The sequence below is a fragment of the Pristis pectinata genome, chromosome 21 (assembly GCF_009764475.1).
Source record: "Pristis pectinata isolate sPriPec2 chromosome 21, sPriPec2.1.pri, whole genome shotgun sequence".
NCBI classification, from domain to species: domain Eukaryota; kingdom Metazoa; phylum Chordata; class Chondrichthyes; order Rhinopristiformes; family Pristidae; genus Pristis; species Pristis pectinata.
In genome coordinates this window covers 5,778,831-5,801,950 of record NC_067425.1, presented here as the reverse complement: position 1 = coordinate 5,801,950, position 23,120 = coordinate 5,778,831, and the positions used below count along the sequence as shown (strand labels likewise).

At 44.7% G+C, this 23,120-nt stretch overlaps 1 protein-coding gene across 2 annotated transcripts in view; it reads right to left on the bottom strand.

Annotated features, from left to right (window-relative positions):
• The window catches only part of rad51c (RAD51 paralog C), a 57,855-nt gene that overhangs the window by 23,314 nt on the left and 11,421 nt on the right, over window positions 1-23,120 (bottom strand). The window contains exons 2-5 of one of the 2 annotated variants that reach the window (XM_052035834.1): window positions 11,948-12,138; window positions 9,359-9,640; window positions 3,018-3,276; window positions 1,188-1,354 (exon numbers count right to left, since the gene is read on the bottom strand). In XM_052035834.1, coding sequence (XP_051891794.1) covers window positions 1,188-1,354; window positions 3,018-3,276; window positions 9,359-9,476 — 544 coding nt within the window. In that variant the 5' untranslated portion in view covers window positions 9,477-9,640; window positions 11,948-12,138. The remainder of the gene's footprint in view (window positions 1-1,187; window positions 1,355-3,017; window positions 3,277-9,358; window positions 9,641-11,947; window positions 12,139-23,120) is intronic. The other variant, XM_052035835.1, reaches the window with a different exon arrangement.

Sequence of the window (23,120 nt, the reverse complement as noted above, 5' to 3'; positions counted from 1 at the left end):
ATTTTTTTTTGGGAATCCTGATGGTTTGGCATCTGGCTCACTCATTAGTATGGAATGTGAGAGAGGAGGATTTGGAGCTGGATTTATATGACAAACCATTACCAGGTTCTATTTCCCCGCTCACTTTAAACTTACTGGGGTTCAGTCTCCCTCTCAACTCATCAGAATCACTGGGAAATGTATTATACTGCTGCGTAACGTGCAGAAAGTGTGAAATAAGGTGTATTGGGGTGTTAGCAGGAGGAGCATCCAATATTCTGGAAAATCTGCTGGTTCAGCACCAAAGTCCCAAGGGTGTTTTACTGTACTTCAAATCCTTACTTTCCAGTTATGGACCTTCACTTGTTCATGGCAGATCTCACCCTGTCGCTGTTGAATACAACTTAATATCTTTACATCCTCAGTACGGAGTTGAAGCCCACAATTGGCTTTATTTACAGTGTGCACAGGAAAACCCTTCATGTAGCATTGAAATCAAAGGGCAAAACCCATCCAGTCAGAGCTGGGTGAAATGGTGCACGGGGATCTTCTACATCCACACATGGGAAAGAACCACCCACCCTGATGTTGGCAGTGCAGCTCTCCCACGGTACTCCCCTGGGCAGGGGGTGGTGGGGGAGGTGTTGTCCGCCTCAGTTTTATGCTCAAGTGACTGGGACAGGATTCTGGTTCAGAGACGCCAAACCACAGCTCTGTGGAAAAGAGGCATAAAAGGACTGCAGATGCTGGAGTCTAAATGAAAAACACGATGACGCTGGAGGAGCTCAGCATCCGTGGAGAAAAGCAGGCGGTCAACGTTTCGGGTCGGGATCCTTCTTCAGGATTGAAGATAGGAAAAGGGGAAGCCCGATATATAATAGGGAAAAAGCAGAGCAGTGATAGGTGGACGAAAGAGGGGAGGAGGGGTGGGCACAAGGTGGTGATAGGCGGGTGCAGGTAAGAGATGGTGATAGGCAGGTGCGGGGGTGCAGAGGAGGAAGGGAGAGCAGATCCATCGGGCGATGGGTCACAGGTATGCAGGTATGGAGGGAGGTGCCCCAATTGTGGGGGGGGGTAAAAGAGAGGAAGGAAAAAAGAAATAGGCGAGGAGAAAAATGAGGAACCGTGGCCAACCCATGTCAAAGGATGAGAGAATGCCCACTGCCCCATTGTTCTACCAGACTGCTGCGGCCACCTGACCAGCATACCTTCATCCCGACCAGACTCGGCAATGAGATGACAGTGGCGGACGGCAGCTTGGGCAACCTCGGCCACCCGGTCCACAATGAAGCTGCCTTCGGTGTCGATGTACACACTCTCCCCACCAAGGCCGCCAAAGCACTCAGGGATCTGTGCGTCCACAACTAGTTGGATACTGTGCAATGTAGAGCAAAGCAGAGAGGAGGGAGTCTCAGTAAATCAAGCAATCATACACAGGTTGTCTCCGCCATCGCTGGCTTCCACCCCAACTCTGCTTCCTCCCAGATTGTCACTGTGTTGGTCCTGGGATAGAGCAATTTCCAGTTTGCTGTGCATTGCGGGTAAACACAATCGCCATTCCTTTGAAACTGGTTAATTTTTTTTTAAATATTAATTTTTTTTGCATAGTAGGGGAATTAAGGGTTATGGGGAATAGGCAGGTAGGTGGATCTGAGTCCACAGCCAGATCAGCCATGATCTTATTGAATGGCGGAGCAGGCTTGACGGGCCAGGTGGCCTCCTCCTGCTCCTATTTCTTATGTTTTTAGTAAGTTTAGCGAACCACATTTTGTGGAGCTTACACTTTTTAAACCCACCATCGTCTGCCACGGACCCACAGGTGCTTTAAATGACAGGATGCTCTTCTGAATTTCAACCAAGCAATCTTCACATGCCAACTAGGGCGGTAAATGTCGTCAGGCACTTCATTTGTGGGGGGAATTGGGGATAATTTTTCATTAAGCGCAAGGGTTTTGGAATGAAGCCAGGTAGATGGAGTGGAGATGTAGATCAGCCACGATCTGATCGAATGTTAGAACGGACATCAATCGCCATTCAGTTCATTATACCCACATCAGCCAAAGAAATCTCTCTTCCCAATCTCACTCTCCACCTGCAACCCTCCTGGGCTACAGACTTTAACGCACATCCATGTGATGAGTGTTTCCGTTGTCACTACCCTTTCGAGCAGAAAGTTCCTGAACCCCACTATCCTCTGCATTAAGAAATGACTCCTCATACCTTAAATCAATGGCCCTAGACATCAACTCCACTGCTCCTGCCCTCATGAGTGGATGGCCTTCCAGTCACAGGAGGAATCATAAAATCTTACTGCCCAGTGGAAGGCTTTTTGGCCCATCATACCTGCCGCTGCTCTTGAACGAGGCCTTTAATTCAACCCACCGCCCTTCATTTTCCCCACAGCTCTAAAAATTGGTCCCTTTAATTCTTTTTCAAGTTCTGTACTTCCATTGAACATCAGAACTCACTGTATAAAGGACATTCTCATCTCTTACTTGCCCTTTTGGCCAATTAACTTGTTTACTGGCCTGCCTGCCACCACACTCTCTCTCCAGCATGAGTCAAGAAGCCACACAAAGCAGGAAACACTGGTGATCCCCAGCTCAAAGACACCAACAATAGCCTGTGAAGTTGCAAGCCCAAAGATATGAACCTGGGCTTGTCAAGCAGAGGCAGTGCATCTCCCCAGTGAGCCATGGAAGCTGCCACCTTCTGACTGTGGAAAAGCTGATAAACTCTCAAATTCATACTTTGTACTAAAAATCGGCAAAGTCCACGTATAATTTATGTTTTTCTTGCAAATGTGTATCTGATGCTATGTGTCTGTGATGCTGATGCAAGTAAGTTTTTCATTGTACCTGTGCATATTTGTACTTGTGCATGTGACAAGCCAACACTACCTGAAGCAGGTGAGGAGCGGATTCTTACAAAACACGGCAAGAGCACCAGACACACAGTAACATTCGTGAGGAGCAGGTTCCTATAAAACACGGCAATAATACTACTCAGAGTTTCACAAGTGAGGAGCAGGTTCATACCTTAGCTGTGTTTTACCAACACCAGGAGCGCCACAAATCTCCGTAATCTTGGCGACAGACACTCCTCCTCCAAGAATTTCATCCAGGGCCGAGCTGAAGGTGATGATGGAGCCTTGAGCGTGCTCCTCCTCCAACAGTTCCAGAGCCGTGCATTTCCGAAAAGATGGCAACCCAACACTCAGCTGGGATTCCTCTCCAGAGCTCTTGCGCCTCACGATCTGCAGGACTTCCAAAGCCTCCTCATTGGAGATGCCCACCTCTAAACAGTAATGGGAAGGGACAGAGATTAGGCCTCTTAAAAATATCAGGAAACACTTCCCTCTGCTGCTCAGTCTGATGAGCAGACAGCAGGAGGAAAGAACCTTCAATACTTTGGATGCTGTTGTGCCAGATACAAGGTCCAGTAATACAGCTTAGAGCAGTGATTTGGAGACAGAGGTTCAAATCCCACTACAGCAGCTGGGGAGGTTTAAACTCAGGTAATTAAATAAACTTGGAATAAAAAAAAAGGAGACACAAAAGATTCTGTAGATGCTGGAATCTGGAGCAATATACAAAAAGTGCTGGAGGAACTCAGCAGGTCAGGCTGTGTTGGATACAGAGGCTCGTGGGGTGGTAGGTGAGGACAAGGCGAACCCTGTCACTGTTATGTCAGTGGGGGAGGGGGTGGTGAGGACAGATGTGCGGGAAATGGAGGAGATATGGCTAAGGGCAGCATTGATGGTGATGGAAGGGAAACTCCGGTTACTGAAAAAGGAGGACATCTCTGGTGTCCTCGAATGGAAAGCCTCATCATGGGAACAGGTGCAGCAGAGGGACTGGGAGAAGGGGATGGTGTCCTTACAAGTGACAGTGGGAAGAGGTGTAGTCAAGGTAACTGTGGGAGCCAGTGGGTTTGTAGATGTCTGTGGTTAATCTGTCTCCAGAGATGGAGACAGAGCAATCCAGAAAGGGGAGAGAGATGTTGGAGATGGACCAAGTGAACCTGAGGGCAGGGTGGAAGTTGGAGGCAAAGTTGATGAAATTGATGAACTCCTGACCTGCTGAGTTCCTCCAGCACTTTTTGTGTATTGGAATAAAAAGGGAGTCTGTGCGATGGTGACCATGAAACTATCAACTAGCGAGAAAAAACTCATCTGATCTAATTAGCCCATGAAATCTACCTTTACCCGGGCTGGCCTGTATTCGACTCCAGACCCACCTGTTGTCCTCTGAAATGGCACAACGAGCCACTCAGATAGCAGGTAGGCAGGAACATCACACAACGAATTAGAAAATAGACTGAAAACAACCAGAGGCGTTGAAGGTTCCAGCAGATTTCTGTTCCTGGGATGTGGGGAGCCTAACAACGGGAGCATTTACTGTCCACATCTCATTGCTTGGAAGATACTGAGAGTTTGCTATGATGTGGAACTGGAGTCACATGGCAGCCCAGGGTAGGAAATCAGACGAGAAGTGGACCATATGCCCCACTGACCAGCTCCTTCGTTCAATAAAATAGTGGCTCATCCTAGGCCTCAACTTTCCTGACCAATTCAAAGTCAAAATCCAGTTTATTATCATCTGCACAAGTACATGTGTGTACAGGTGCAATGAAAAACTTACTTGCAGCAGCATCACAGGCACAGAGCATCATATAAGCAGCGTTCACAAGAAAATCATAAATTAAACAAAATTTTTTACAAGAAAGAACACAAAAAAAAAGTCCATTTTAGTGCAAAGTGATCAAAGTGGTCATAGTATTGCTAAACTGTAGTGATTAGGGTTGTGCTGGTTGATTCAAGAACCGAATGGTTGAAGGGAAGTAGCTGTTCTTGAACCTGGTGGTGTGGGACTTCAGGCAGTACTTCATCCATTGCAACTATGAATATATTCAACAGCCAAGCTTCCAAGGGGTAGAGAAATTCCAAAGATTCCCAATCCTTTTTGGGGAGGAAATTCTCCTCCCCTTCATCATAAACTCCTGGCCTCTCTTCCTATATTTATCTCATGTTCATGATTTCTTGCAACACCATTTGGCCTGTCGTGTTCAGACCATTTCCCATCAGACCCATCCTACCACTTACTTCCCTGTAACCCAGTCTCTCTCACAACCCTATCAACTTCTACCCTGCACCCCTGGTTCTACTGCAAGCACCTGCACTGAGGGATAATTTGCAGTGGCCAAGTAAACTGACTAATTCATCTTTGGAAGTGGGAAGCAGCTGGAGCAACTGGGGGAAATCCACACAGACACAGGGAGAATGAGCAAACTCCACACAGACACAGGGAGAACGAGCAAACTCCACACAGACAGCACCCAAGGTGACAGAGCCAAACCTGGGTCACTGGAGCTGTGTGGCAGCAGCACTGGTAGTTGCCACTGCGCTGCTCTAGTCACTGTTCCTGAGAGTAGTTCCCTAATTTCAGACAACCCAGCCAAGAAAGACAGCCTCTCAGTATCTAACCTGTCAATCCTTCAGCCTCCATTTGTAAAACAGAACAACCACAAAAGCTGCAAATCTGAAATAAAAACATAAACTGCTGGAAGTGCTTGGTAGGTCCAGCAGAATCCATGGAGAATGAAACAGAGTTAAGGTTTCAATCTTTCAACAACCATAGACTTGTCCCGGGTCCCTTTCCTTGGGAATCAATTTTCAAATTTATTCCAGATCCTAACAAAGTATGGAAGAAAAATTCCCTTTGGCAGGATACTAACCAGCTCATCATGTACTATGAGAGTCAGAAGGTGTTGCAATATACAGCAAATTGTAGCCAAGCACAATGTGATCTTCACCCAACAAGCTTGAAATCTCCAGTAGTGGGTGATGGATCACTGATGTTCCTCAGTTGAAATCCTTTAGATACATCAACATTAATCACACCCCTACTTTAGAAAGGGTCCAGTAATATAATCTAACATTAACAAACTTTTATAAGGCATCTTCAACATTTGAGTATTATCAAAGAAACATCTGACACTGAGCCACATCAGCAGAAGCTGGGGCAGGTGGTGTAGCTTTGAGGGATCATCTTAAAGGAAAATTGATATTGTTTTTGGGGGACAGTGACCATTGCTCCATAACCTTTAAAATTGTCATGGACAGGGACAGGTGCAGAGAGGACAAGAAGATATTTAATTGGGGAAGGGCGAACTATGAGGCTATAAGGAGAGAACTTGGGAGTGTAAATTGGGATGTCCTTTTTGAAGGGAAATGTACCATGGAGATGTGGTCGATGTTCAGGGATCTTATGCAGGATGTTAGGGATAAATATTTCCCGGTGAGGCAGAGAAGGAATGGCAGGGTGAAGGAACCATGGGTGACGAGAGAGGTGGAACGACTAGTTAGGGAGAAGAAGGTAGCATACGTAAGCTATAAGCAGCAAGGTTCAGACAGGGCCAGTGAGGAATATAGAGTAGCGAGGAAGGAAATTAAGAAAGGGCTGAGGAGAGCTAGAAGGGGACATGAAAAGGCGTTGGCTAGTAGGGTTAAGGAAAATCCCAAGGCCTTTTTCAAGTACGTGAAGGGTAGGAGGATGGCTAGGGTAAAGGTAGGTCCGATTAAGGACAAAGGTGGGAAAATGTGCCTGGAGGCGGCGGAAGTGGGAGAAGTTCTCAATGAATACTTCTCTTCGGTATTCACCAAGGAGAGGGGTCTTGATGACACAGAAGGGAGTGCTAGTCAGGGTAATGTTCTCGAGGTTGTAGATATCAAGAGAGAGGATGTGTTGAAGTTGTTAAATAATATCGAGACAGATAAATCTCCAGGGCCTGACGGGATTTTCCCCAGGCTGCTTCAAGAGGCGAGGGAGGAGATTGTTGAACCGCTGGTAAGGATCTTTGAGTCCTCGTTGTCCACGGGGATGGTGCCAGAGGATTGGAGGGTGGTGAATGTTGTCCCCTTGTTCAAAAAAGGTAGTAGGGATAGTCCAGGGAATTACAGACCGGTGAGTCTCACGTCTGTGGTGGGTAAGCTGTTAGAAAGGATTCTAAGAGATAGGATCTATGAACACCTAGAGAATCATGGACTGATTAGGGACAGCCAGCATGGCTTTGTGAAGGGCAGATCTTGCCTCACAAGCCTGATAAGAGTTCTTTGAGGAGGTGACGAGGAAGATTGATGAGGGTAGTGCGGTGGATGTGGTCTATATGGATGTTAGTAAGGCATTTGATAAGGTTCCTCATGGTAGGCTTCTTCAGAAGGTCAGAGGCCAAGGGATCCAGGGAAGCTTGGCTGTGTGGATTAGGAATTGGTTTGCATGTAGAAAGCAGAAGGTTGTGGTGGAGGGAGTGCCCTCGGATTGGAGGTCAGTGACTAGTGGTGTCCCGCAGGGATCGGTTCTGGGACCTCTACTTTTTGTGATATTTATAGATGACTTAGATGAGAGGGTGGAAGGCTGGGTTAGTAAGTTTGCGGACGACACTAAGATCGGCGGTGTTGTGGATAGTGTGGAGGGCTGTCGGAGCTTACAGAGGGATATTGATAGGATGCAGAGCTGGGCTGACAAGTGGCAGATGGAGTTCAATCCGGAGAAGTGTGAGGTGGTACACTTTGGAAGGACAAACTCCAGGGCAGAGTACAGGGTAAATGGCAAGGTACTTGGCAGTGTAGAGGAGCAGAGGGATCTGGGGGTTCATATTCACAGTTCACTGAAAGTTGCCTCAAAGGTGGATACAGCAGTTAAGAAGGCCTATGGGACGTTAGCTTTCATAAGTCGTTGGATTGCGTTTAAGAGCCGCGAAGTGATGATGCAGCTTTACAAAACTCTGGTTAGACCACACTTAGAGTACTGTGTTCAGTTCTGGTGGCCACATCATAGGAAGGATGTGGAGGCGTTGGAGAGGGTGCAGAGGAGATTTACCAGGATGCTACCTGGATTAGAGCGTATGGAATATGAGGAGAGGCTTAAGGTGCTAGGGCTTTATTCACTGGAAAGGAGGAGGATGAGAGGAGACATGATAGAGGTATATAAAATATTGAGAGGAATAGATAGAGTAGACAGTCAGCGCCTCCTTCCCAGGGCACTGATGCTCAAGACAAGAGGGCATGGCTTTAAGGTTATGGGTGGGAGGTTCAGGGGAGATGTCAGGGGGAGGTTTTTCACCCAGAGAGTGGTTGGTGCATGGAATGCACTGCCTGAGGTGGTGGTGGAGGCAGATACATTGGACAGGTTCAAGAGTTTGTTGGATAGGCATATGGAGGAATGTGTGATAGAGGGATATGTGGGAGGAAAGGGTTAGGTAGTGTGAGGGTGGTTTGATGGACGGCACAACATGGTGGGCCGAAGGGCCTGTTTTGCGCTGTATGGTTCTATGGAAAAGAGAAAGACAGATTTACAGAGGGAATTTCAATCCTTAGGACTATGGCAGTTGAAGGCACAGCCATTAATAAAATAGCAAGTAAGTTTAGGGAAGTGGCAGAATGCAGACTTGGGAAATGTATATGTATTGGAGAATTAAACAGCTGGAGGTGGATTTGAAGAGAGGAAAGGCAAAATAATGCAGGAACTTAGACACATGGAGGGGTTTCAAGGTTAAAATTTTACAGGTTATGCCTTCAGCTTTGGATAGATCATGGAGTGATTCCCTTACCCAAATGGTTTATGATGGCTGTACCCTGCTTTAGGTCAGTTACAGACAAGGGTACAACAACCTCTGCATCACCCCCAGGTAAGAAATGATTACTGGTTTAAGAGTTCTCTTTGGATGCCTCTCATTGACCCCTTGTATAAACTGTTCACGGCAGCAGTTGTCCTCACTTGTAGCAGATTACAACACATCTCCCAACCTTGAGTAGGTTGTGGCACTGGCCCTGCTCTAGGTCGACTATGGAGGGAATACTCAGGCTTTAGCACATTTATGTACAATTCTGTTGTTTAGGTAGGTTGGTTGCTCTTCCTCTTCGGGTGGATGACAGTCGATGACACGTGCTTTAGGCACATTACGGTAACACCCACCCGAAGCAAAAAACGGCCCATAAAAAGTCAACAGTCTGAAAGGTTAACTATTCTTCCTCTACGTGTCACCCGATCTACTGATGATTTTCTATGAGGTTTCCGGCATCTGCACTACTTTGATTCTTTCTACTCCTGTTCTCGATGGTTTACGGTAGAGTGCTCCTACACTCCCGCTCTCTCCATTTACGGTACTAACCTCGCTCCCTGAGCTGTGTCCCTGCCCTCGGCGCGTTACGGTAGAGTGCCCCTGCCCTCGGCGCGTTACGGTAGAGTGCCCCTGCCCTCGGCGCGTTACGGTAGAGTGCCCCTGCCCTCGGCGCGTTACGGTAGAGTGCCCCTGCCCTCGGCGCGTTACGGTAGAGTGCCCCTGCCCTCGGCGCGTTACGGTAGCTCTCGGCCCGTACCTTTGCTGAGCTCGGTCGCTCTCATCGAGGTCACGTCCTCGGCGCTCTGGAAGCCGCAGGCAATGAGCTTGGCTCTGAGAGCGGGTGGAAGCGGGAAGCTGCCCAGGTCCCGCTGCATCTTCAGGGCGGAGACCGGCAGCTTGAGCACGGCCGCCGTATCTCAGGCGGTCCCTTCAGTGAGCGGCGACTTTCCCGCCTGCAGACCCAGAGCCACCTAGCGGCCGCTTATGAGCACAGCAGGTCCTTAAAGGCGCCGCGCAGCCTGGGGATTCGGTGCTGCATCTGGAGGGAAAGAAATGTCACCTCAGAGAGAAGCAATGAACGTATCGGGGTCTACGACCTTTTTATCAAAAGCAGAGAAAGTTAGACATCAAACATGTAATAAATTGCAGAGACAACATAAATAGCAGGATTAGGCCATTTGAGCCTGCTTTGCAATTCATCAATGGAGACACAAGGGACTGCATCAGTCCTGGGTCCTGAGGCAGGGTTTCAACCCGAATCATCGACAATTCCTTTCCTCCCACAAATGCTGCTTGACCTGCTGAGTTCTTCCAGCACAGTGTTTGTTGCAATTCATCAAGGAATTACAGAGTTATACGGCATGGAAACAGGCCCTTTGGCCCAACTCATCCATGCTGACCAAGCTGCCTATCTGAGCTAGTCCCATTTGCCTGCGTTTGCTTCATATTCCTCTAAACATAATTGTATCCACCTCTACCACTTCCTCTGGCAGCTCCTGTGTACCCACCCCCCTCTGTGTGGAAAAGGTTGTCCCTCAGGTCCCCTCTAAATCTATGCTCTCAAGCTTCAGACTTCCCTACCCCAGGGAAAAAGACTGACCATTCATTTTATCGATGCCCCTCATGATTTTATATCCCTCTATAAGGTCACCCCTCAGCCTCCCACGCTCCAGGGAAAAAAGCCCCAAACTATCCAGTCTCTCCTTATAACTTAAGCCGTCGAGTCCTTCCAGTAACACTTTCTCTACCCTTTTTGGTTTAGTGACATCCTTCCTATAGCTAGAAGATCTTGGCTGATCTTCCACCTCAGTGCTGTTTTCCTGCACTGTCCTATAAGACACGAGCAGAATCAGGCCATTCGGCCCATCGAGCCTGCTCCACCATTTGATCATGGCTTATTTATTTTTCCCTCTTAACCCCATTAGAACATAGAACAGTACAGCACAGAACAGGCCCTTCGGCCCACAATGTTGTGCCGACATAGCTATTCCATCCTACCTACAGAATGCCCATATCCCTCTATCTTCCTCTCATTCATGTGCCCATCCAAGTCCCTCTTAAAAGCCCACAATGAATTTCCCATTCTCCTGCCTTCTCCCCGTAACCTTTGACGCCCGTACTAATCAAGAACCTATCAACCTCCGCCTTAAATATACCCAATGACTTGGCCTCCACAGCCGTCTGTGGCAATGAAGTCCACAGATTCACCACCCTCTGGCTAAAGAAGTTCTTCCTCATCTGTTCTAAAGGAACGTCCTTCTATTCTGAGGCTGTGCCCTCTGGTCCCAGACTCTCCCACTATTGGAAACATCCTCTCCACGTCCACTCTGTCCAGGCCTTTCAATATTTCGTAGGTTTCAATGAGATCCCTGCTCATCCTTCTAAACTCCAGTGAGTACAGGCCCAGAGCCATCAAACATCCCAATATCATTTGAATCCATGAATATTCAGAAATCCAGTAACCTCTGTTTTGAATGAACTCAATGATTGAACCTCCATGGTAGGAATTCCAAAGATTCACCACCCTCTGAGTGAAGGAATTTCTCCTCACCTCAGCCCCAAACCTTAGGATTGGGTGTTAGGGTCGTTGCTTTTTGATCTGTATTAATGATCTAGACTTGGGGTTGCAAGCCACACTTTCTAAATTTGTGACTGACTCAAAACTTGTCAGTATTGTGAACTGTGAAGAAGATAGTAATAACTTGCTGCAGGATATAAACAGGCTGGTGGAATGGGCAGGTTTTACTACATCAGTTACATACAACCTTTGAACAAATAGTTCATGAGTACGGAGTGGTGGTAGGACCTTAAACTGTGGCCTTTGCAATTTCAGCATATCTATTAGCCCATGGTCCTGGATTTTGCAGCATGCCAGTTTGCAGGACCCGGCTATGGACAACAGCCTGCACTGGAAGACCAGTGAGTTTCAGGAAGATCAGAAAGCAGCTTTTACTGCACTGATAACTTTTCAGTAACCGCTGATATTTGCCTCCCTGGGAACAGCTCAGACAGCATGGAGTCTTATGTTAAGCAGCTGTTCAGGACAAACCTTGACAAATAGCTCTGTATGTCATCACAGTCCTCCCTGGCTCAGATGCATTTTCCAAGAAGATGGGCAACTGACTCATTTCCTGTACAGCCATCACAAGGGCAGTGCGCAAGGTGCCAATACTTTGACAGTACATGATGGGACATTGTCTGATGGGACACCTTTTTTTGCCACAAAGTCTAGGTGTTTTTTTGAAAGTTTTGGTGATGAGATATTCTGCCAAATGATTTTGACAGTCTGCTTGGGGAACCACCCCGCAGGATCTACCATCTCCTTTTCCTACAAGGGCTTTCATACCATTCTGAGTAGCAACTGCTTCACAGCACCAGAGACCCAGGTTCGCTCCTGGCCTCGGGTGCTGTCTGTATGGAGTTTGTACATTCTCCCTGTAACCACATGGGTTTCCTCCGGGTGCTCCAGTTTCATGCAGGTTGGTAGGTTAGTTGGCTGATCTACATTGCCCCTGGTGTGTAGGTTAGTAGTAGAATCTAGGGGAGTTGAAGAGAATAAAAATAATGTAAATGGGTGGTTTATAGCTGCTGTGGTCTCAAAGTGCCTGTTTCCGTACTGTATCTATGACTAACTGATTTGTAATCAAAGGTGTTCGACATAAAGTGTTCTACTAGGGCAGGTGGTGCAGAACAGTCCAACTGAAAGGAACATTCTGAGACAACATGGACAGACCCACCCCGCATGACTTTTGAAAGAGAGAACCTCAACCCAACGTGACATTTGGTGTTTACATACCCAAGGTCTACTCGGAGTTTCACGCAGGCGATGCAACATCGGAATGATAACCACATTGGATACTTTTGTCCCCCTTTTCTGTAGCTTTATACATAGGGATTCTGGCAACTCAACCTGTGTTCCAGCTCTAGAGGATGACTATAGTGCAGTGACCTGTATGGACCACACCTGCATCAGGTACAGCAACACTGACAGAGCCTCACTCTTGAGGATTGATTCCTGTGATCGAGGGTACCAATACACCAGATTATTCTTTAACATCTCCATGCTCTGACCCCACCTGCCCGAACGAGTCCCGTCACCATTTAATCCCAGTGGGTGATTTAGTCAGCCCAGGAGGGTGGGGTTGGCGCATGCGCTGAGGACGGCGGCGGCGGAGCCCGGCGGGTCACGTGGTCTCGGCCCCTCGTGGTGCCGTTGCCCGGGCGGTTGTAGGAAAACTTTAGATAATAAAACGGGATACCGCAGAAAGGTGCGTGGAGAGGTAAAAAAAAATAAATAAGATCAAGGTGAACGCCAGTGTAACACCCGGTGATTCCATAAGCTCCGACTTTACGGCGTCGAAGCAACGGTTGGAATGGATGGGGAGGCGCACAAAATGGCGCCAAACCCATGGCGGTGGCTGAAGCCTAGAGAGCAATTACAGTGGCAATAAACCAAGTCTTTCCAGGCCCTGAGGTGGCTGTAAACCATGCAGGACTGGGTATAGGGATAATAAAACTCGGATTATTTGCTATTACTAGGGTAGGGTCAATAATCCTCGGGCATTTTGTTCTCTCCAGGTTCTGCAGACAATAAACCACGTCTGAGAGACAATTTTTTTTTTCCCTTTCCAGCTTCAGAGGAGGCAATAAATTTAAAATGTTTACCCTTTCCAGGCTAGTGTGAGGTTGTGGGCAATAATAGAGCCCCAAGAGTATTAGAGTTCCTTCATGACTCTTGATCTTTTCCTGGCCAGGTTGGGGTAGGCAGCAATAACTCTCGGGTTGTTTGCGTTTTCCAGATCTCGGGGCAAATAAGCTTAGGCAGTTTGTTCTTTCAGAGTTGAAAAAGCTAATATCATGCTGTTTGGCCTTTACAGTACTGATGGGGCAATAAACCTCAGGGTGTTTGGCCTTTCGAGGATTTGGGGTAGAGCCTGGGGAGGAAAGGTGGTCTATAAATCTGAGGCTGTTTACCCTTTACAGGGACACATAGCTATAAATCTCAAACTATTTGTCACTTCCAGGGCTGAGAGTGATAACCAACAGATTTTTTTCCATTCCAGGGCCAGAGGTCAATAAACCATTTCTGTTTAACCTTTCCAGGACCAGAGGCAATACATCTTGAGTTATGTTCTTCTCAGGGAAAGGAGACAAAGAAACCTTTGGCTTTTTGCCCTTTTTAAGGTCTAAAGCAATAAACCTTGGCCATATGCTCTTTTGCGGCTGGGCTGGGGGTTGTAGGCAGCGATGAGCCATGGGTTGTTTGACTTCTCCAGTGCCACAGTGGGAAGTAGTCACACTCTTAGCTTCCTCCAGGCTGTGGTTGGGTTGAACAGCAATTAACCATCAGCAGTTGTGTCTTTCCATGGGGAGGCAGCAAACCATGAGTTTTTTCTTTATCCTTTTCAGGGTTGAGGGGCAATAAAGCTGGGTCTGTTTGCCCTTTTCTGGGTCAAAAGGCATTACTCTTCTTTGGCAGTCCCACGGGATGGATGGTGAATTACTTTCACTTCAGTTCTGTAAGTTCAAAATTGACTGATGAAGCTAATGTGGGACTTACAGACTCATGGATAGGGCAGGTCGTGCCTGATGGGATGGGTAGACAGGTAGTTTGTGATATGGAGTGCTCCTTCTACAGCTTATGCTGGATCCTGTGTTCGAGATTCTCAGTACCACCCCAAAAGTTTCTTCAGCTTGGCAGTCATGGCTCAGGAATTCCCAGATGTCAGTGGGATGTGCATTTTTTCAGGCAGGTTTTGCAAACATTCTTGATTCTTTTCCTCTGTTTGCTGGGTAACCTCTTCCTGTAACAGAGCTGAGAGTAGAGTTGTGTGTCTCTGAAGTGTGCTGTAGGGCATGCGAATGACGTGACCTGCCCAACTGTGTTGACTGAATTTAATTGTAGCTATAATGCTGGAGGGTATTGGTCTGGAAAAGGACACTGATGTTGGTTTGCTTATCCTGTTCGAGGATTTTGTGGAGATAACAGTGGTGGCATCTCTCCAATGTCTGCTTTAGGTAGTACAGGTCTCAACAGCATACAGGAGAGCAGTGGTCACTGCTACCTGGTAGACCATGATATTTGTTCCAGGTTTGAGATTTAGACTTCAACCCCCCTTTTTCAGTCAGCTAAAGACTGTGCTGAAGCACAGAAGATGATGGTGAAACTTATCATTAATGTTTACATACACTGAGAGGTAGCTCCTGAGATATGGGAAGTGATTTAAGTTTTCCAGGCTCCTGCCATAGACTTTTATTGTTGGAAGGTGGTGTTACACAACTGGGTGGAGCGTATAGATAAAGGAAAAAAACTGGTATTCTGGCTAAAGTGCTCATTCTTGATTACAGGAATGAACCTGATAATCAGGTGAGAGGTGCACTTGGTGTTGTTGCATATGGCACAGGTGTGCCATACACCGTAACAATCATCTGGAGGTCAAAAATGATTCAAATGAACTGTAATTGACCATCTTCCTTTAGAGTGAGGTTTTGCCAGGAAGGTGTGGAAGACATGCAAGGGTATTTGTCAAGGTTTGTTTTGAATAGCTGTATGACACAAGATTCAGGGCTGTGTGGGTTGTTCCCAGGAAAATGCACTGAAAAAAATATCCCCTGCTGTTGGAAGTCCATGAATGCACTGAAAGACACCCTCTAGTATGCCTGAAAATCACTGGTCTTCTAGAACAAGGTATTGTCCACAACCAAGTGCTTCAAACTGGCAGACTAAGGTCCAGGACCACGTGCTAAGGGACACTCTGAAGCTGGGTGAGGCTACTCCAAAGAATCTATGGGGAAGGATGACAGTTTAGAGCTCCCCTACCACTACATGTTTGTCAGTTAGAATCTCATTTAAATCCCCATAAACTATTTGCTTGGGTGTTATATATGAATGAGGGCTAATGACATGCTAATATTAAGTAAATAAATAAAAATGTTAACTAGAATGTTCTCTTACATATATGACCTTTTTATGACTAAAGTAGTTGCTGAGATCGTAAAAAAAGAGGGCAGATTGGAAGAGTACCTTTGTTTTGTGAATGTTACGTATAAAACCATCCACTCAAACACTTAAGTGAATAAGTCAGAGATGACTTGGAATGTAGCCTCCAAACCTGCTGATACACAAGTATTAGAGAAATAAAGAACTGCAGATGCTGGAATCTAGATTAAAAACACCATGATGCTGGAGGAACTCAGCAGGCCAGGCAGCATCCATGGAGAAAAGCAGGCAGTCAATGTTTTGGGTCAGGACCCTTCTTCAGGGTTCTGATAATACACAAGTATTGTCTGCAATATTGCAGCTTGACTACTGAGGTAAATTGATCCAGAGTGAAGGCAATATAGAGAGTTTCCCATTAGTTCTGTGGATTACGGGCCATCTCTGGGTTACAACCATCCAACCTATGGACACCTCTAAATATGATTGAGCTCCCATAATATTATTAAATTTAAAAGTCCGACATACATATGTTTGTTTCTATAGCCGAACTAGTTTCTCTCTTTTAGTAATTGTTTTTTCTTATCAGGATTATGTGCTTTTTAATGTCATTCATTGCACTACTGTGGAGGTATGGTTAATATATCGCATGATTTCTGTGTATTTTCTGACTTACAAATAAAATTGATCTATGGATGTCTGTAAAAATGATACCTGTTCATTACCTGGGAATGAACTGTAGTTCCATTCCAGCAGAAAGCTTGTTGAATGCGAGGTGCTTCACTGCAGTGAGAAAAATTGAAAAAGCTTTGGGCCATTGTTACATTTCTGCTTTACACATGTCTGCTCTGTTATGGACGCATTGGGTAGGATCGTGGCTTGTATGGCATTGTGGCTTAAAGATAAAATGGAAGTAAATTTCTGTATAGATGCTCCACAGGCCACCCTGACTGATGGTGTCAAAATCCTTAATAAGGTCACTAAAGCTCTTGTATAGTGGTTGGTGCTGCTCCCTGCATTTCTCTTGGTTGTCACACAGTAGAGATCATCTCTGTTGTGACTCAGGATGGATAAAATCTACACTGCAATTCAGGCAGCATTCTTCAGCCACTGAGAAGGACCCTGGCGATGACTTTCCCTGTAGAAGACAACAGGGCAATCCCTCTGTAGTTACCACAGTTGGATTTGTATCCTCTCTTGAACATTGTCTGTTTCTGAGGCATATGTCCTTTTGGACTTCTTGTCGGTTAGGAATGATGGCAAAGTTGGACCTAATTGGTTACTGTTGGATGGAACCAAGGACAGAGTTGTGGTTGAGGTAGCCTTCCAAGTGTTGATTTCAGCTGGCGCTGACTGTCCCTCTGTCTTTGATGAGGTCATCTCTTGTTGGGTGTCAGTGGGGTGGTGCCTTGGGTGATTGGGCTTTGAAAAGCCTTAACAGCACTGAAGAACCACATGTGTCATGGCTGTCACTGAGTTCCTAGGTTATCTCACAGACAATCTGTTGACTCTGAGCAAAGGCATAGTACATTACAGATCAAGTGCTGGTCAATGGGATTAGTGTGGATGGGTGTTTGATGGTCGGTATGGACATAATGGGCCACAGGGCTTGTTTTTGTGCTGTATGACTCTATGAACAGGTGCTGCAAAGTGTCTGCAGCATATGGACTGCCCTGAAGTCCACCAGAATTAGCTTCTGTGCAGATATTTCTCCTTTTCTCTACTAAGAAGAACCTGCACTCTTTCTACTTTAGTTACAGGTTTTCTGTTAGACGTTGGCCTTTAGGTGCTTGTAGAAATGTCTCTTTCCCTTCAGGCATGATCAAGCTTGCATTAGAGGATTACAATATAGGAATGAAGGTGGATTACTGTAAATATGTAGGGCCTTGTGAGGCAGAACCTGGAGAATTGTGTATAGTTTTGTTGTTCTTACCTAAAAAATGATATACTTGCCATCTGTGGTCTGTTGAATTTGAGGAGGGTGTTCCACAGTCCCTCCCGAATGATGGTGTCAAAAGTTTTGGTGAGGTTTAAAAAAGGGTGTATTGTGGCTGGGGCAGTCCTTCTGTTTTCCTTGGAGTTGTTGTGCAGTGAAGATCTTGTCCACAGTGCCTCTTGGTAGATAGGATCCACGCTGCGATTCCAAGAGTAGCTCTTTGGCCACAGGAAGAAGGCAGTTGAGGAGAACCCTGGCGATTACTTTCCTTGTGTCGAATAATAGAGGCTCTTGTAGTTACCATAGTTGAACTTGTCTCCTTTCTTGAAAATGGTTACAATTATACAATCAGACTCTTCAAATTTTGCTGCCCACAAAAGGTCATCTCCACCTTACGCTTGCTTCACAATGTTATGCAAGCCAAAAATGGTAACTAACAGGTCTAGAGAATGAGGATGTGTCAGCCACACTTATGTCATTGGCCCAACATTTCTTTCAATCTTCCTGCAGTATTGCATCTCACTTCCAAAAATGTTATTGCAGGAATGGAGCTAATCTTTAGAACTCATGGGAAGCTGTTCAACCTACAACAACTCCATTCTAGAACCAAAGTTACCCAATCCTCAGTAATCAATCCGCAGTATGCAGACAATGCATCTGTAATTCTCTACCCTGGTGTGAAGACTCAGTCACTGAGTTCATTCAAAACATCCTCCTTCCCCTGCTTTTGATTTAATACACTCTACGTGCTACTAATACAGTATCCTCTACGTGGAGGGTAAAAGAAGTGAAAAATGCCAAGTGGATTATTCATATTGGCTTCTTCTGATGTTCCCACAATCACAGAAGCCAGTCTTCACCCACTTCATGTGATATCAAGAAACAATTGGAACTATGGGACCAGATATCATCCTGGCTGTGGTGCCGAAGAACTAGACTTCAAAACTAGTCAAGAATTTAGTCAAACAGTTAAAATATAGTTAGAACACTGGCGATCACTCAGCAATGTGGAAAATAACTATTCCCTTTCATCTATATCATCATCCTTTTCATCATTGAATCTTTCCCATCTTTTCTCTCCATTTTTTACTTCTTAAAATGAGTTATATCAAACTTTTTTCAGTTCTGATGAAAAGTCATTGACCTGAAACGTTAATCATATTTTCCCTCAGCGGATACTTCTTACTTCCCAAGTATATCCAGCATTTTATTCTGATTTGCAGCATTTGCAAGATTTGCTTTGCAACATTTCCTTTATTAGTATTCTTAGATGAATTCAAGATGTCAAGCAATGATTATATATCAATTTTTTGCTGAGTTCTTACTCTGTGTTTCACTTGTTTTAGGATGTCACACCTGGTACCGCTCCCTGTGCCCTGCCCTGTACAACTTGGAACAATGAAGGCTGATGCCTCAGGGTCACAGTTACATCAGTTTGTGAGAGAGGGCAACCACACCAAGGTGAAAAAAATTCTGAAGAAAGGTGGGAATCTTGCATTTGAGGATTTTGTTTTAGATTAGGTTTGGACTTCGGATTTGTTGTATTGTCACGAACCAGCAACAAAAGAAACACACTGAGCATGATTCAGTGTTAAAAACTATTTTATTAATCACTACTTATGATAATACGTAAAATAAAAGTAAAAATGTTAGTATGTTAGAATTCAAAAATGTTAAACCTTGAACGTTAACCCCAAAACTAAACTCTTCGTGTGTGTGTGTGTGTGACAAAGTCCAAAACTCCCAGTTCCGGAATGGTTCTTAAAGTTCAGTTCCGCAAGCCATAAGGTGAAACATGAGCAAGGGCTTCTTCAACAACCACCGTTGTCTGAAGATAAGATGTAGATGTAGAAAAACATAGAGAGAGTACATACGAAATCCAAATGTTCCACAATGGAACCCAAACGGCACTTCAGTGTTTACTCGGTAGTGACTTCCTCACCCCGAAAAGCATCCGAACCGTGGTTGTCCACACACAAATACCTGTTTCCTTCTACAGGTCAACAACAAAGTGAACTCCACCGGATTTCTTCCAACTTCCATACATGGATTTCAGTGGCAAACACAGTTATTGTTTCTCATCCATCGATAGAGAAAACAAGCAGGCTGGTGTCTCTCTCCCTTCTCTCTCTCTCTCTCTCTTCTTCTTCTTCTGACTTCTTCAACAACGTCATTACGTCCTTTATCTTCTATTGACGTAAGCACGCCCCACACACACATACACACACTCTCTATCTTAAAGGGACTTTCACTGAGTCCGTAACACCTCCCACCTAAAAAAAAATTTTTCCCAAGAAAAATTTAACCGCGCATAGAGTTAGTAATGTTAATAATTATCATGCTACACAACTACAGACTATCAGATTAGTACAGATACATGTTTCCCATTTAACATCGGGAAAGACAATCAGCAATCACATTATCTTTGCCTTTAATGTGAGTTATCCTGAGATCAAACTCTTGCAAAATTAAACTCCAGTTTAACAGCCTTCTGTTCTTGTTTTTGACTCGGCTCAGAAACACCAGTGGGTTATGATCCATATATACAGTCAATGGTTTCTGAGCGGTGCAAACATATACACTGAAATGTTGCAAGGCTAAAACAAGCGACAGTAATTCTTTCTCTATGGTGGAATAATTCTTTTGATGCTCATTAAATTTCTTTGAAAAGTAAGCTACAGGATGGTCAATATCATCAAGGTCACCCTTCTGCAACAACACAGCTCCTGCAGCTTCATCACTGGCATCTACTGCTAATGAAAATGGCTTTTCAAAGTCAGGTGTTTTGAGCACAGGATGGTAGCATAAAATGGCTTTCAACTTCTCAAATGCTTCTTGACAAGAATCTGTCCAAACAAACTTTACTCCCTTCTTCAGAAGATTAGTTAGGGGAAGAGCAATATCAGCAAAATTTTTACAAAATTTTCGATAATATCCAACCATTCCCAAAAATCTTCTAACAGTCCTCGTACCTGTGGGAATAGGGAACTCAGATATTGCCTGAACTTTTGCCTGAACAGGAGCTTGCTTGCCTTGACCTACAACATAACCAAGATACGTCACAGTGGCATGGCCAAATTCACTTTTAGCCAAGTTAACTGTAAGGTTAGCCTTGGAAAGTCTTTCAAACAACCTTTCTAACGCAGAGATGTGATCTTCCCAAGTATCATTCCCAGTCACTAAGTCGTCAATGTAGGCATCTGTATGTTTTAACCCATGAATCGCTGAATTAATCATTCTTTGAAATGTTGCCGGAGCATTTTTCATTCCAAATGGCAAAACATTGTATTCATACAATCCAGAAGGGGTTACGAAGGCTGAAATCTCCCTTCCTCTATCTGTTAATGGAACACACCAGTACCCTTTTAATAAGTCAATCTTTGTGAGAAATTTTGCCTTTCCCACTCTATCTATGCAATCATCCACCCTAGGAATAGGGTAAGCATCTGACTTTGTTACAGCATTCACTTTCCTGTAATCTGTGCAAAATCTAACAGTTCCATCAGGTTTAGGTACAATAACACAGGGCAAACTCCAATTTGAAGTAGAATGTCTAATAATATCATTTTCCAACATGTATTTTATTTCCTGATCAACAAGTTTACTTTTTTCCACATTCATTCGATATGGGTGTTGTTTGATTGGTTTTGCATCCCCAACATCAACATCATGGGTAATTATCGATGTTCTGTTTGGAACATCTGGGAACAGATTTTTAAATTTTAAAATTAATTCTCTCATCTGTTGTTTTTGTGAAACTTGTAAATGGTCCAACTTCGTTTCAAGGTTCTCCATGATATTTTGGTTTTTTAGTTTCGATGGAACAATATTTGGTCTAAATTGGCCTTCCTCAACATCAACATCAGGCATTCTAGAAACAACCTTTACACCATCCACCAAGGCCACAACTGAATCCCTCTCATAATAAGGTTTTAGCATGTTTACATGACAGAGTTGTGTTTTCTTGCGTCTATCTGGTGTTTTGATTATATATGTTAGATCAGTCACTCGAGATTCAATAACATAGGGTCCAGAAAAATGAGATTGCAAGGGATTATTTTGGCTAGGGAAAAATACCAACACCTTTTGCCCCACTGCGAATGTCCTAGGCCGAGCACGTCTATCAAAATATGTCTTCATTCTTATCTGGCTTGTTTACAAATTCTCTCTCGCTAGCTGGCAGACTCTTTCCAACCGAGTTTTAAATTTTTTTGGACATGGGGAGGTCTCCATTTCCTCATTAACACTCCATTTTTGACATAATATCCACTTGGCACTTTCTCAATCTCCTCACATGAGAGAGCTTTTTCTTTCAATTCTGTCAACTCAGGGTCCTTTGTCTGTTCCACCATAAAATCCTTCCTCGACAAAGACAAATCTTTAAATTCAGGCTCACTATAAGGATGTTGATCCTCCAGTGAAGACAGAAAAGTCTCAGATAAGGCATCATAATTTTCTTCCTGTTTAGGACTGTCACAAGGAACTACATCAGACTGCATCGGACTGTCTGTCTTGGCTAATTCTTTAGCTCTAGCTCGAGTCACCGCACATGATGGGTAAACATCTGGATCATTCTCAGACTCATCAATCCTTGGTTTGGTCGTTAACCGTACCACAGGATCAATTTCTCCATCTGCAAGGTCATTTCCCAATAACAAAGAAACTCCTTCCACTGGCAAACTAGGTCTTATCCCTATCTCGACTGGTCCTTCTACGAACTTTGACTTTAAAATCACCCTGTGAAAAGGGACAGACATGGTCTCACCTGTAACGCCTCGTACTAGATTTACTTCACCAGTGTCACTTTCTTCACCAAAATTTAAAACACTGTCCAGCAAGAGAGATTGACTAGCCCCAGTAACTCTAAGAATTTTCACTGGCACCTGGGGTGACTCATCATTCAGTGAAACAAAACCCTCTGATACATAAGAACGGAATTCCTTTCTCACCTCCACCAACTTTTCAGCCTTTACCTCTTGCAAGGACTGATCTTTAACAGCATCTCCTAAACCTTTTTGATTTTTAATTGCCTGAAAGCAAGCATTGGGCACAGCTTCCTTCCTTTTCTTCAAAAGGGCACAATTAGCTATCACATGGCCAGGTTTCTTACAGTAATAACAAGTACGCTCAACAGGTTTCTCCAGCCCTGGCTTCTTTTCATCTTTTCCTTTTTGATTACCTCCCAATTTAATCTCCGGTTTACCTGGATTGTCTTTGTAACTCTTTTGAAAGGTTTTAGGTTGTCCCCATTTTGATTTATGGGTTAAAGCATAATCATCTGCCAACCTAGCAGTTTCTTGTAAAGTTTCCACTGCCTTTTCATTTAAATATGTTGTTAATTCAGCTGGAACACATCTTTTAAAGTCTTCCACCAGTATCAATTCTGTCAATTTATCATAATCCCCATCTACATTTTTAGCCAGGCACCATCGTTCAAAACATATTCCCTTTCCATTGGCAAATTCCATATAAGTCTGATCTGCAGATTTCCTCAAGTCTCTGAATTTTTGTCTATAAGCCTCAGGGACCAATTCATAGGCCTTCAATATAGCTTGTTTTACCTTGGTATAATCAGCTGCATCCTCAGCAGACAAAGCAGAATAAGCTTTTTGAGCTTTACCTTTAATCACACTCTGTACCATAAGA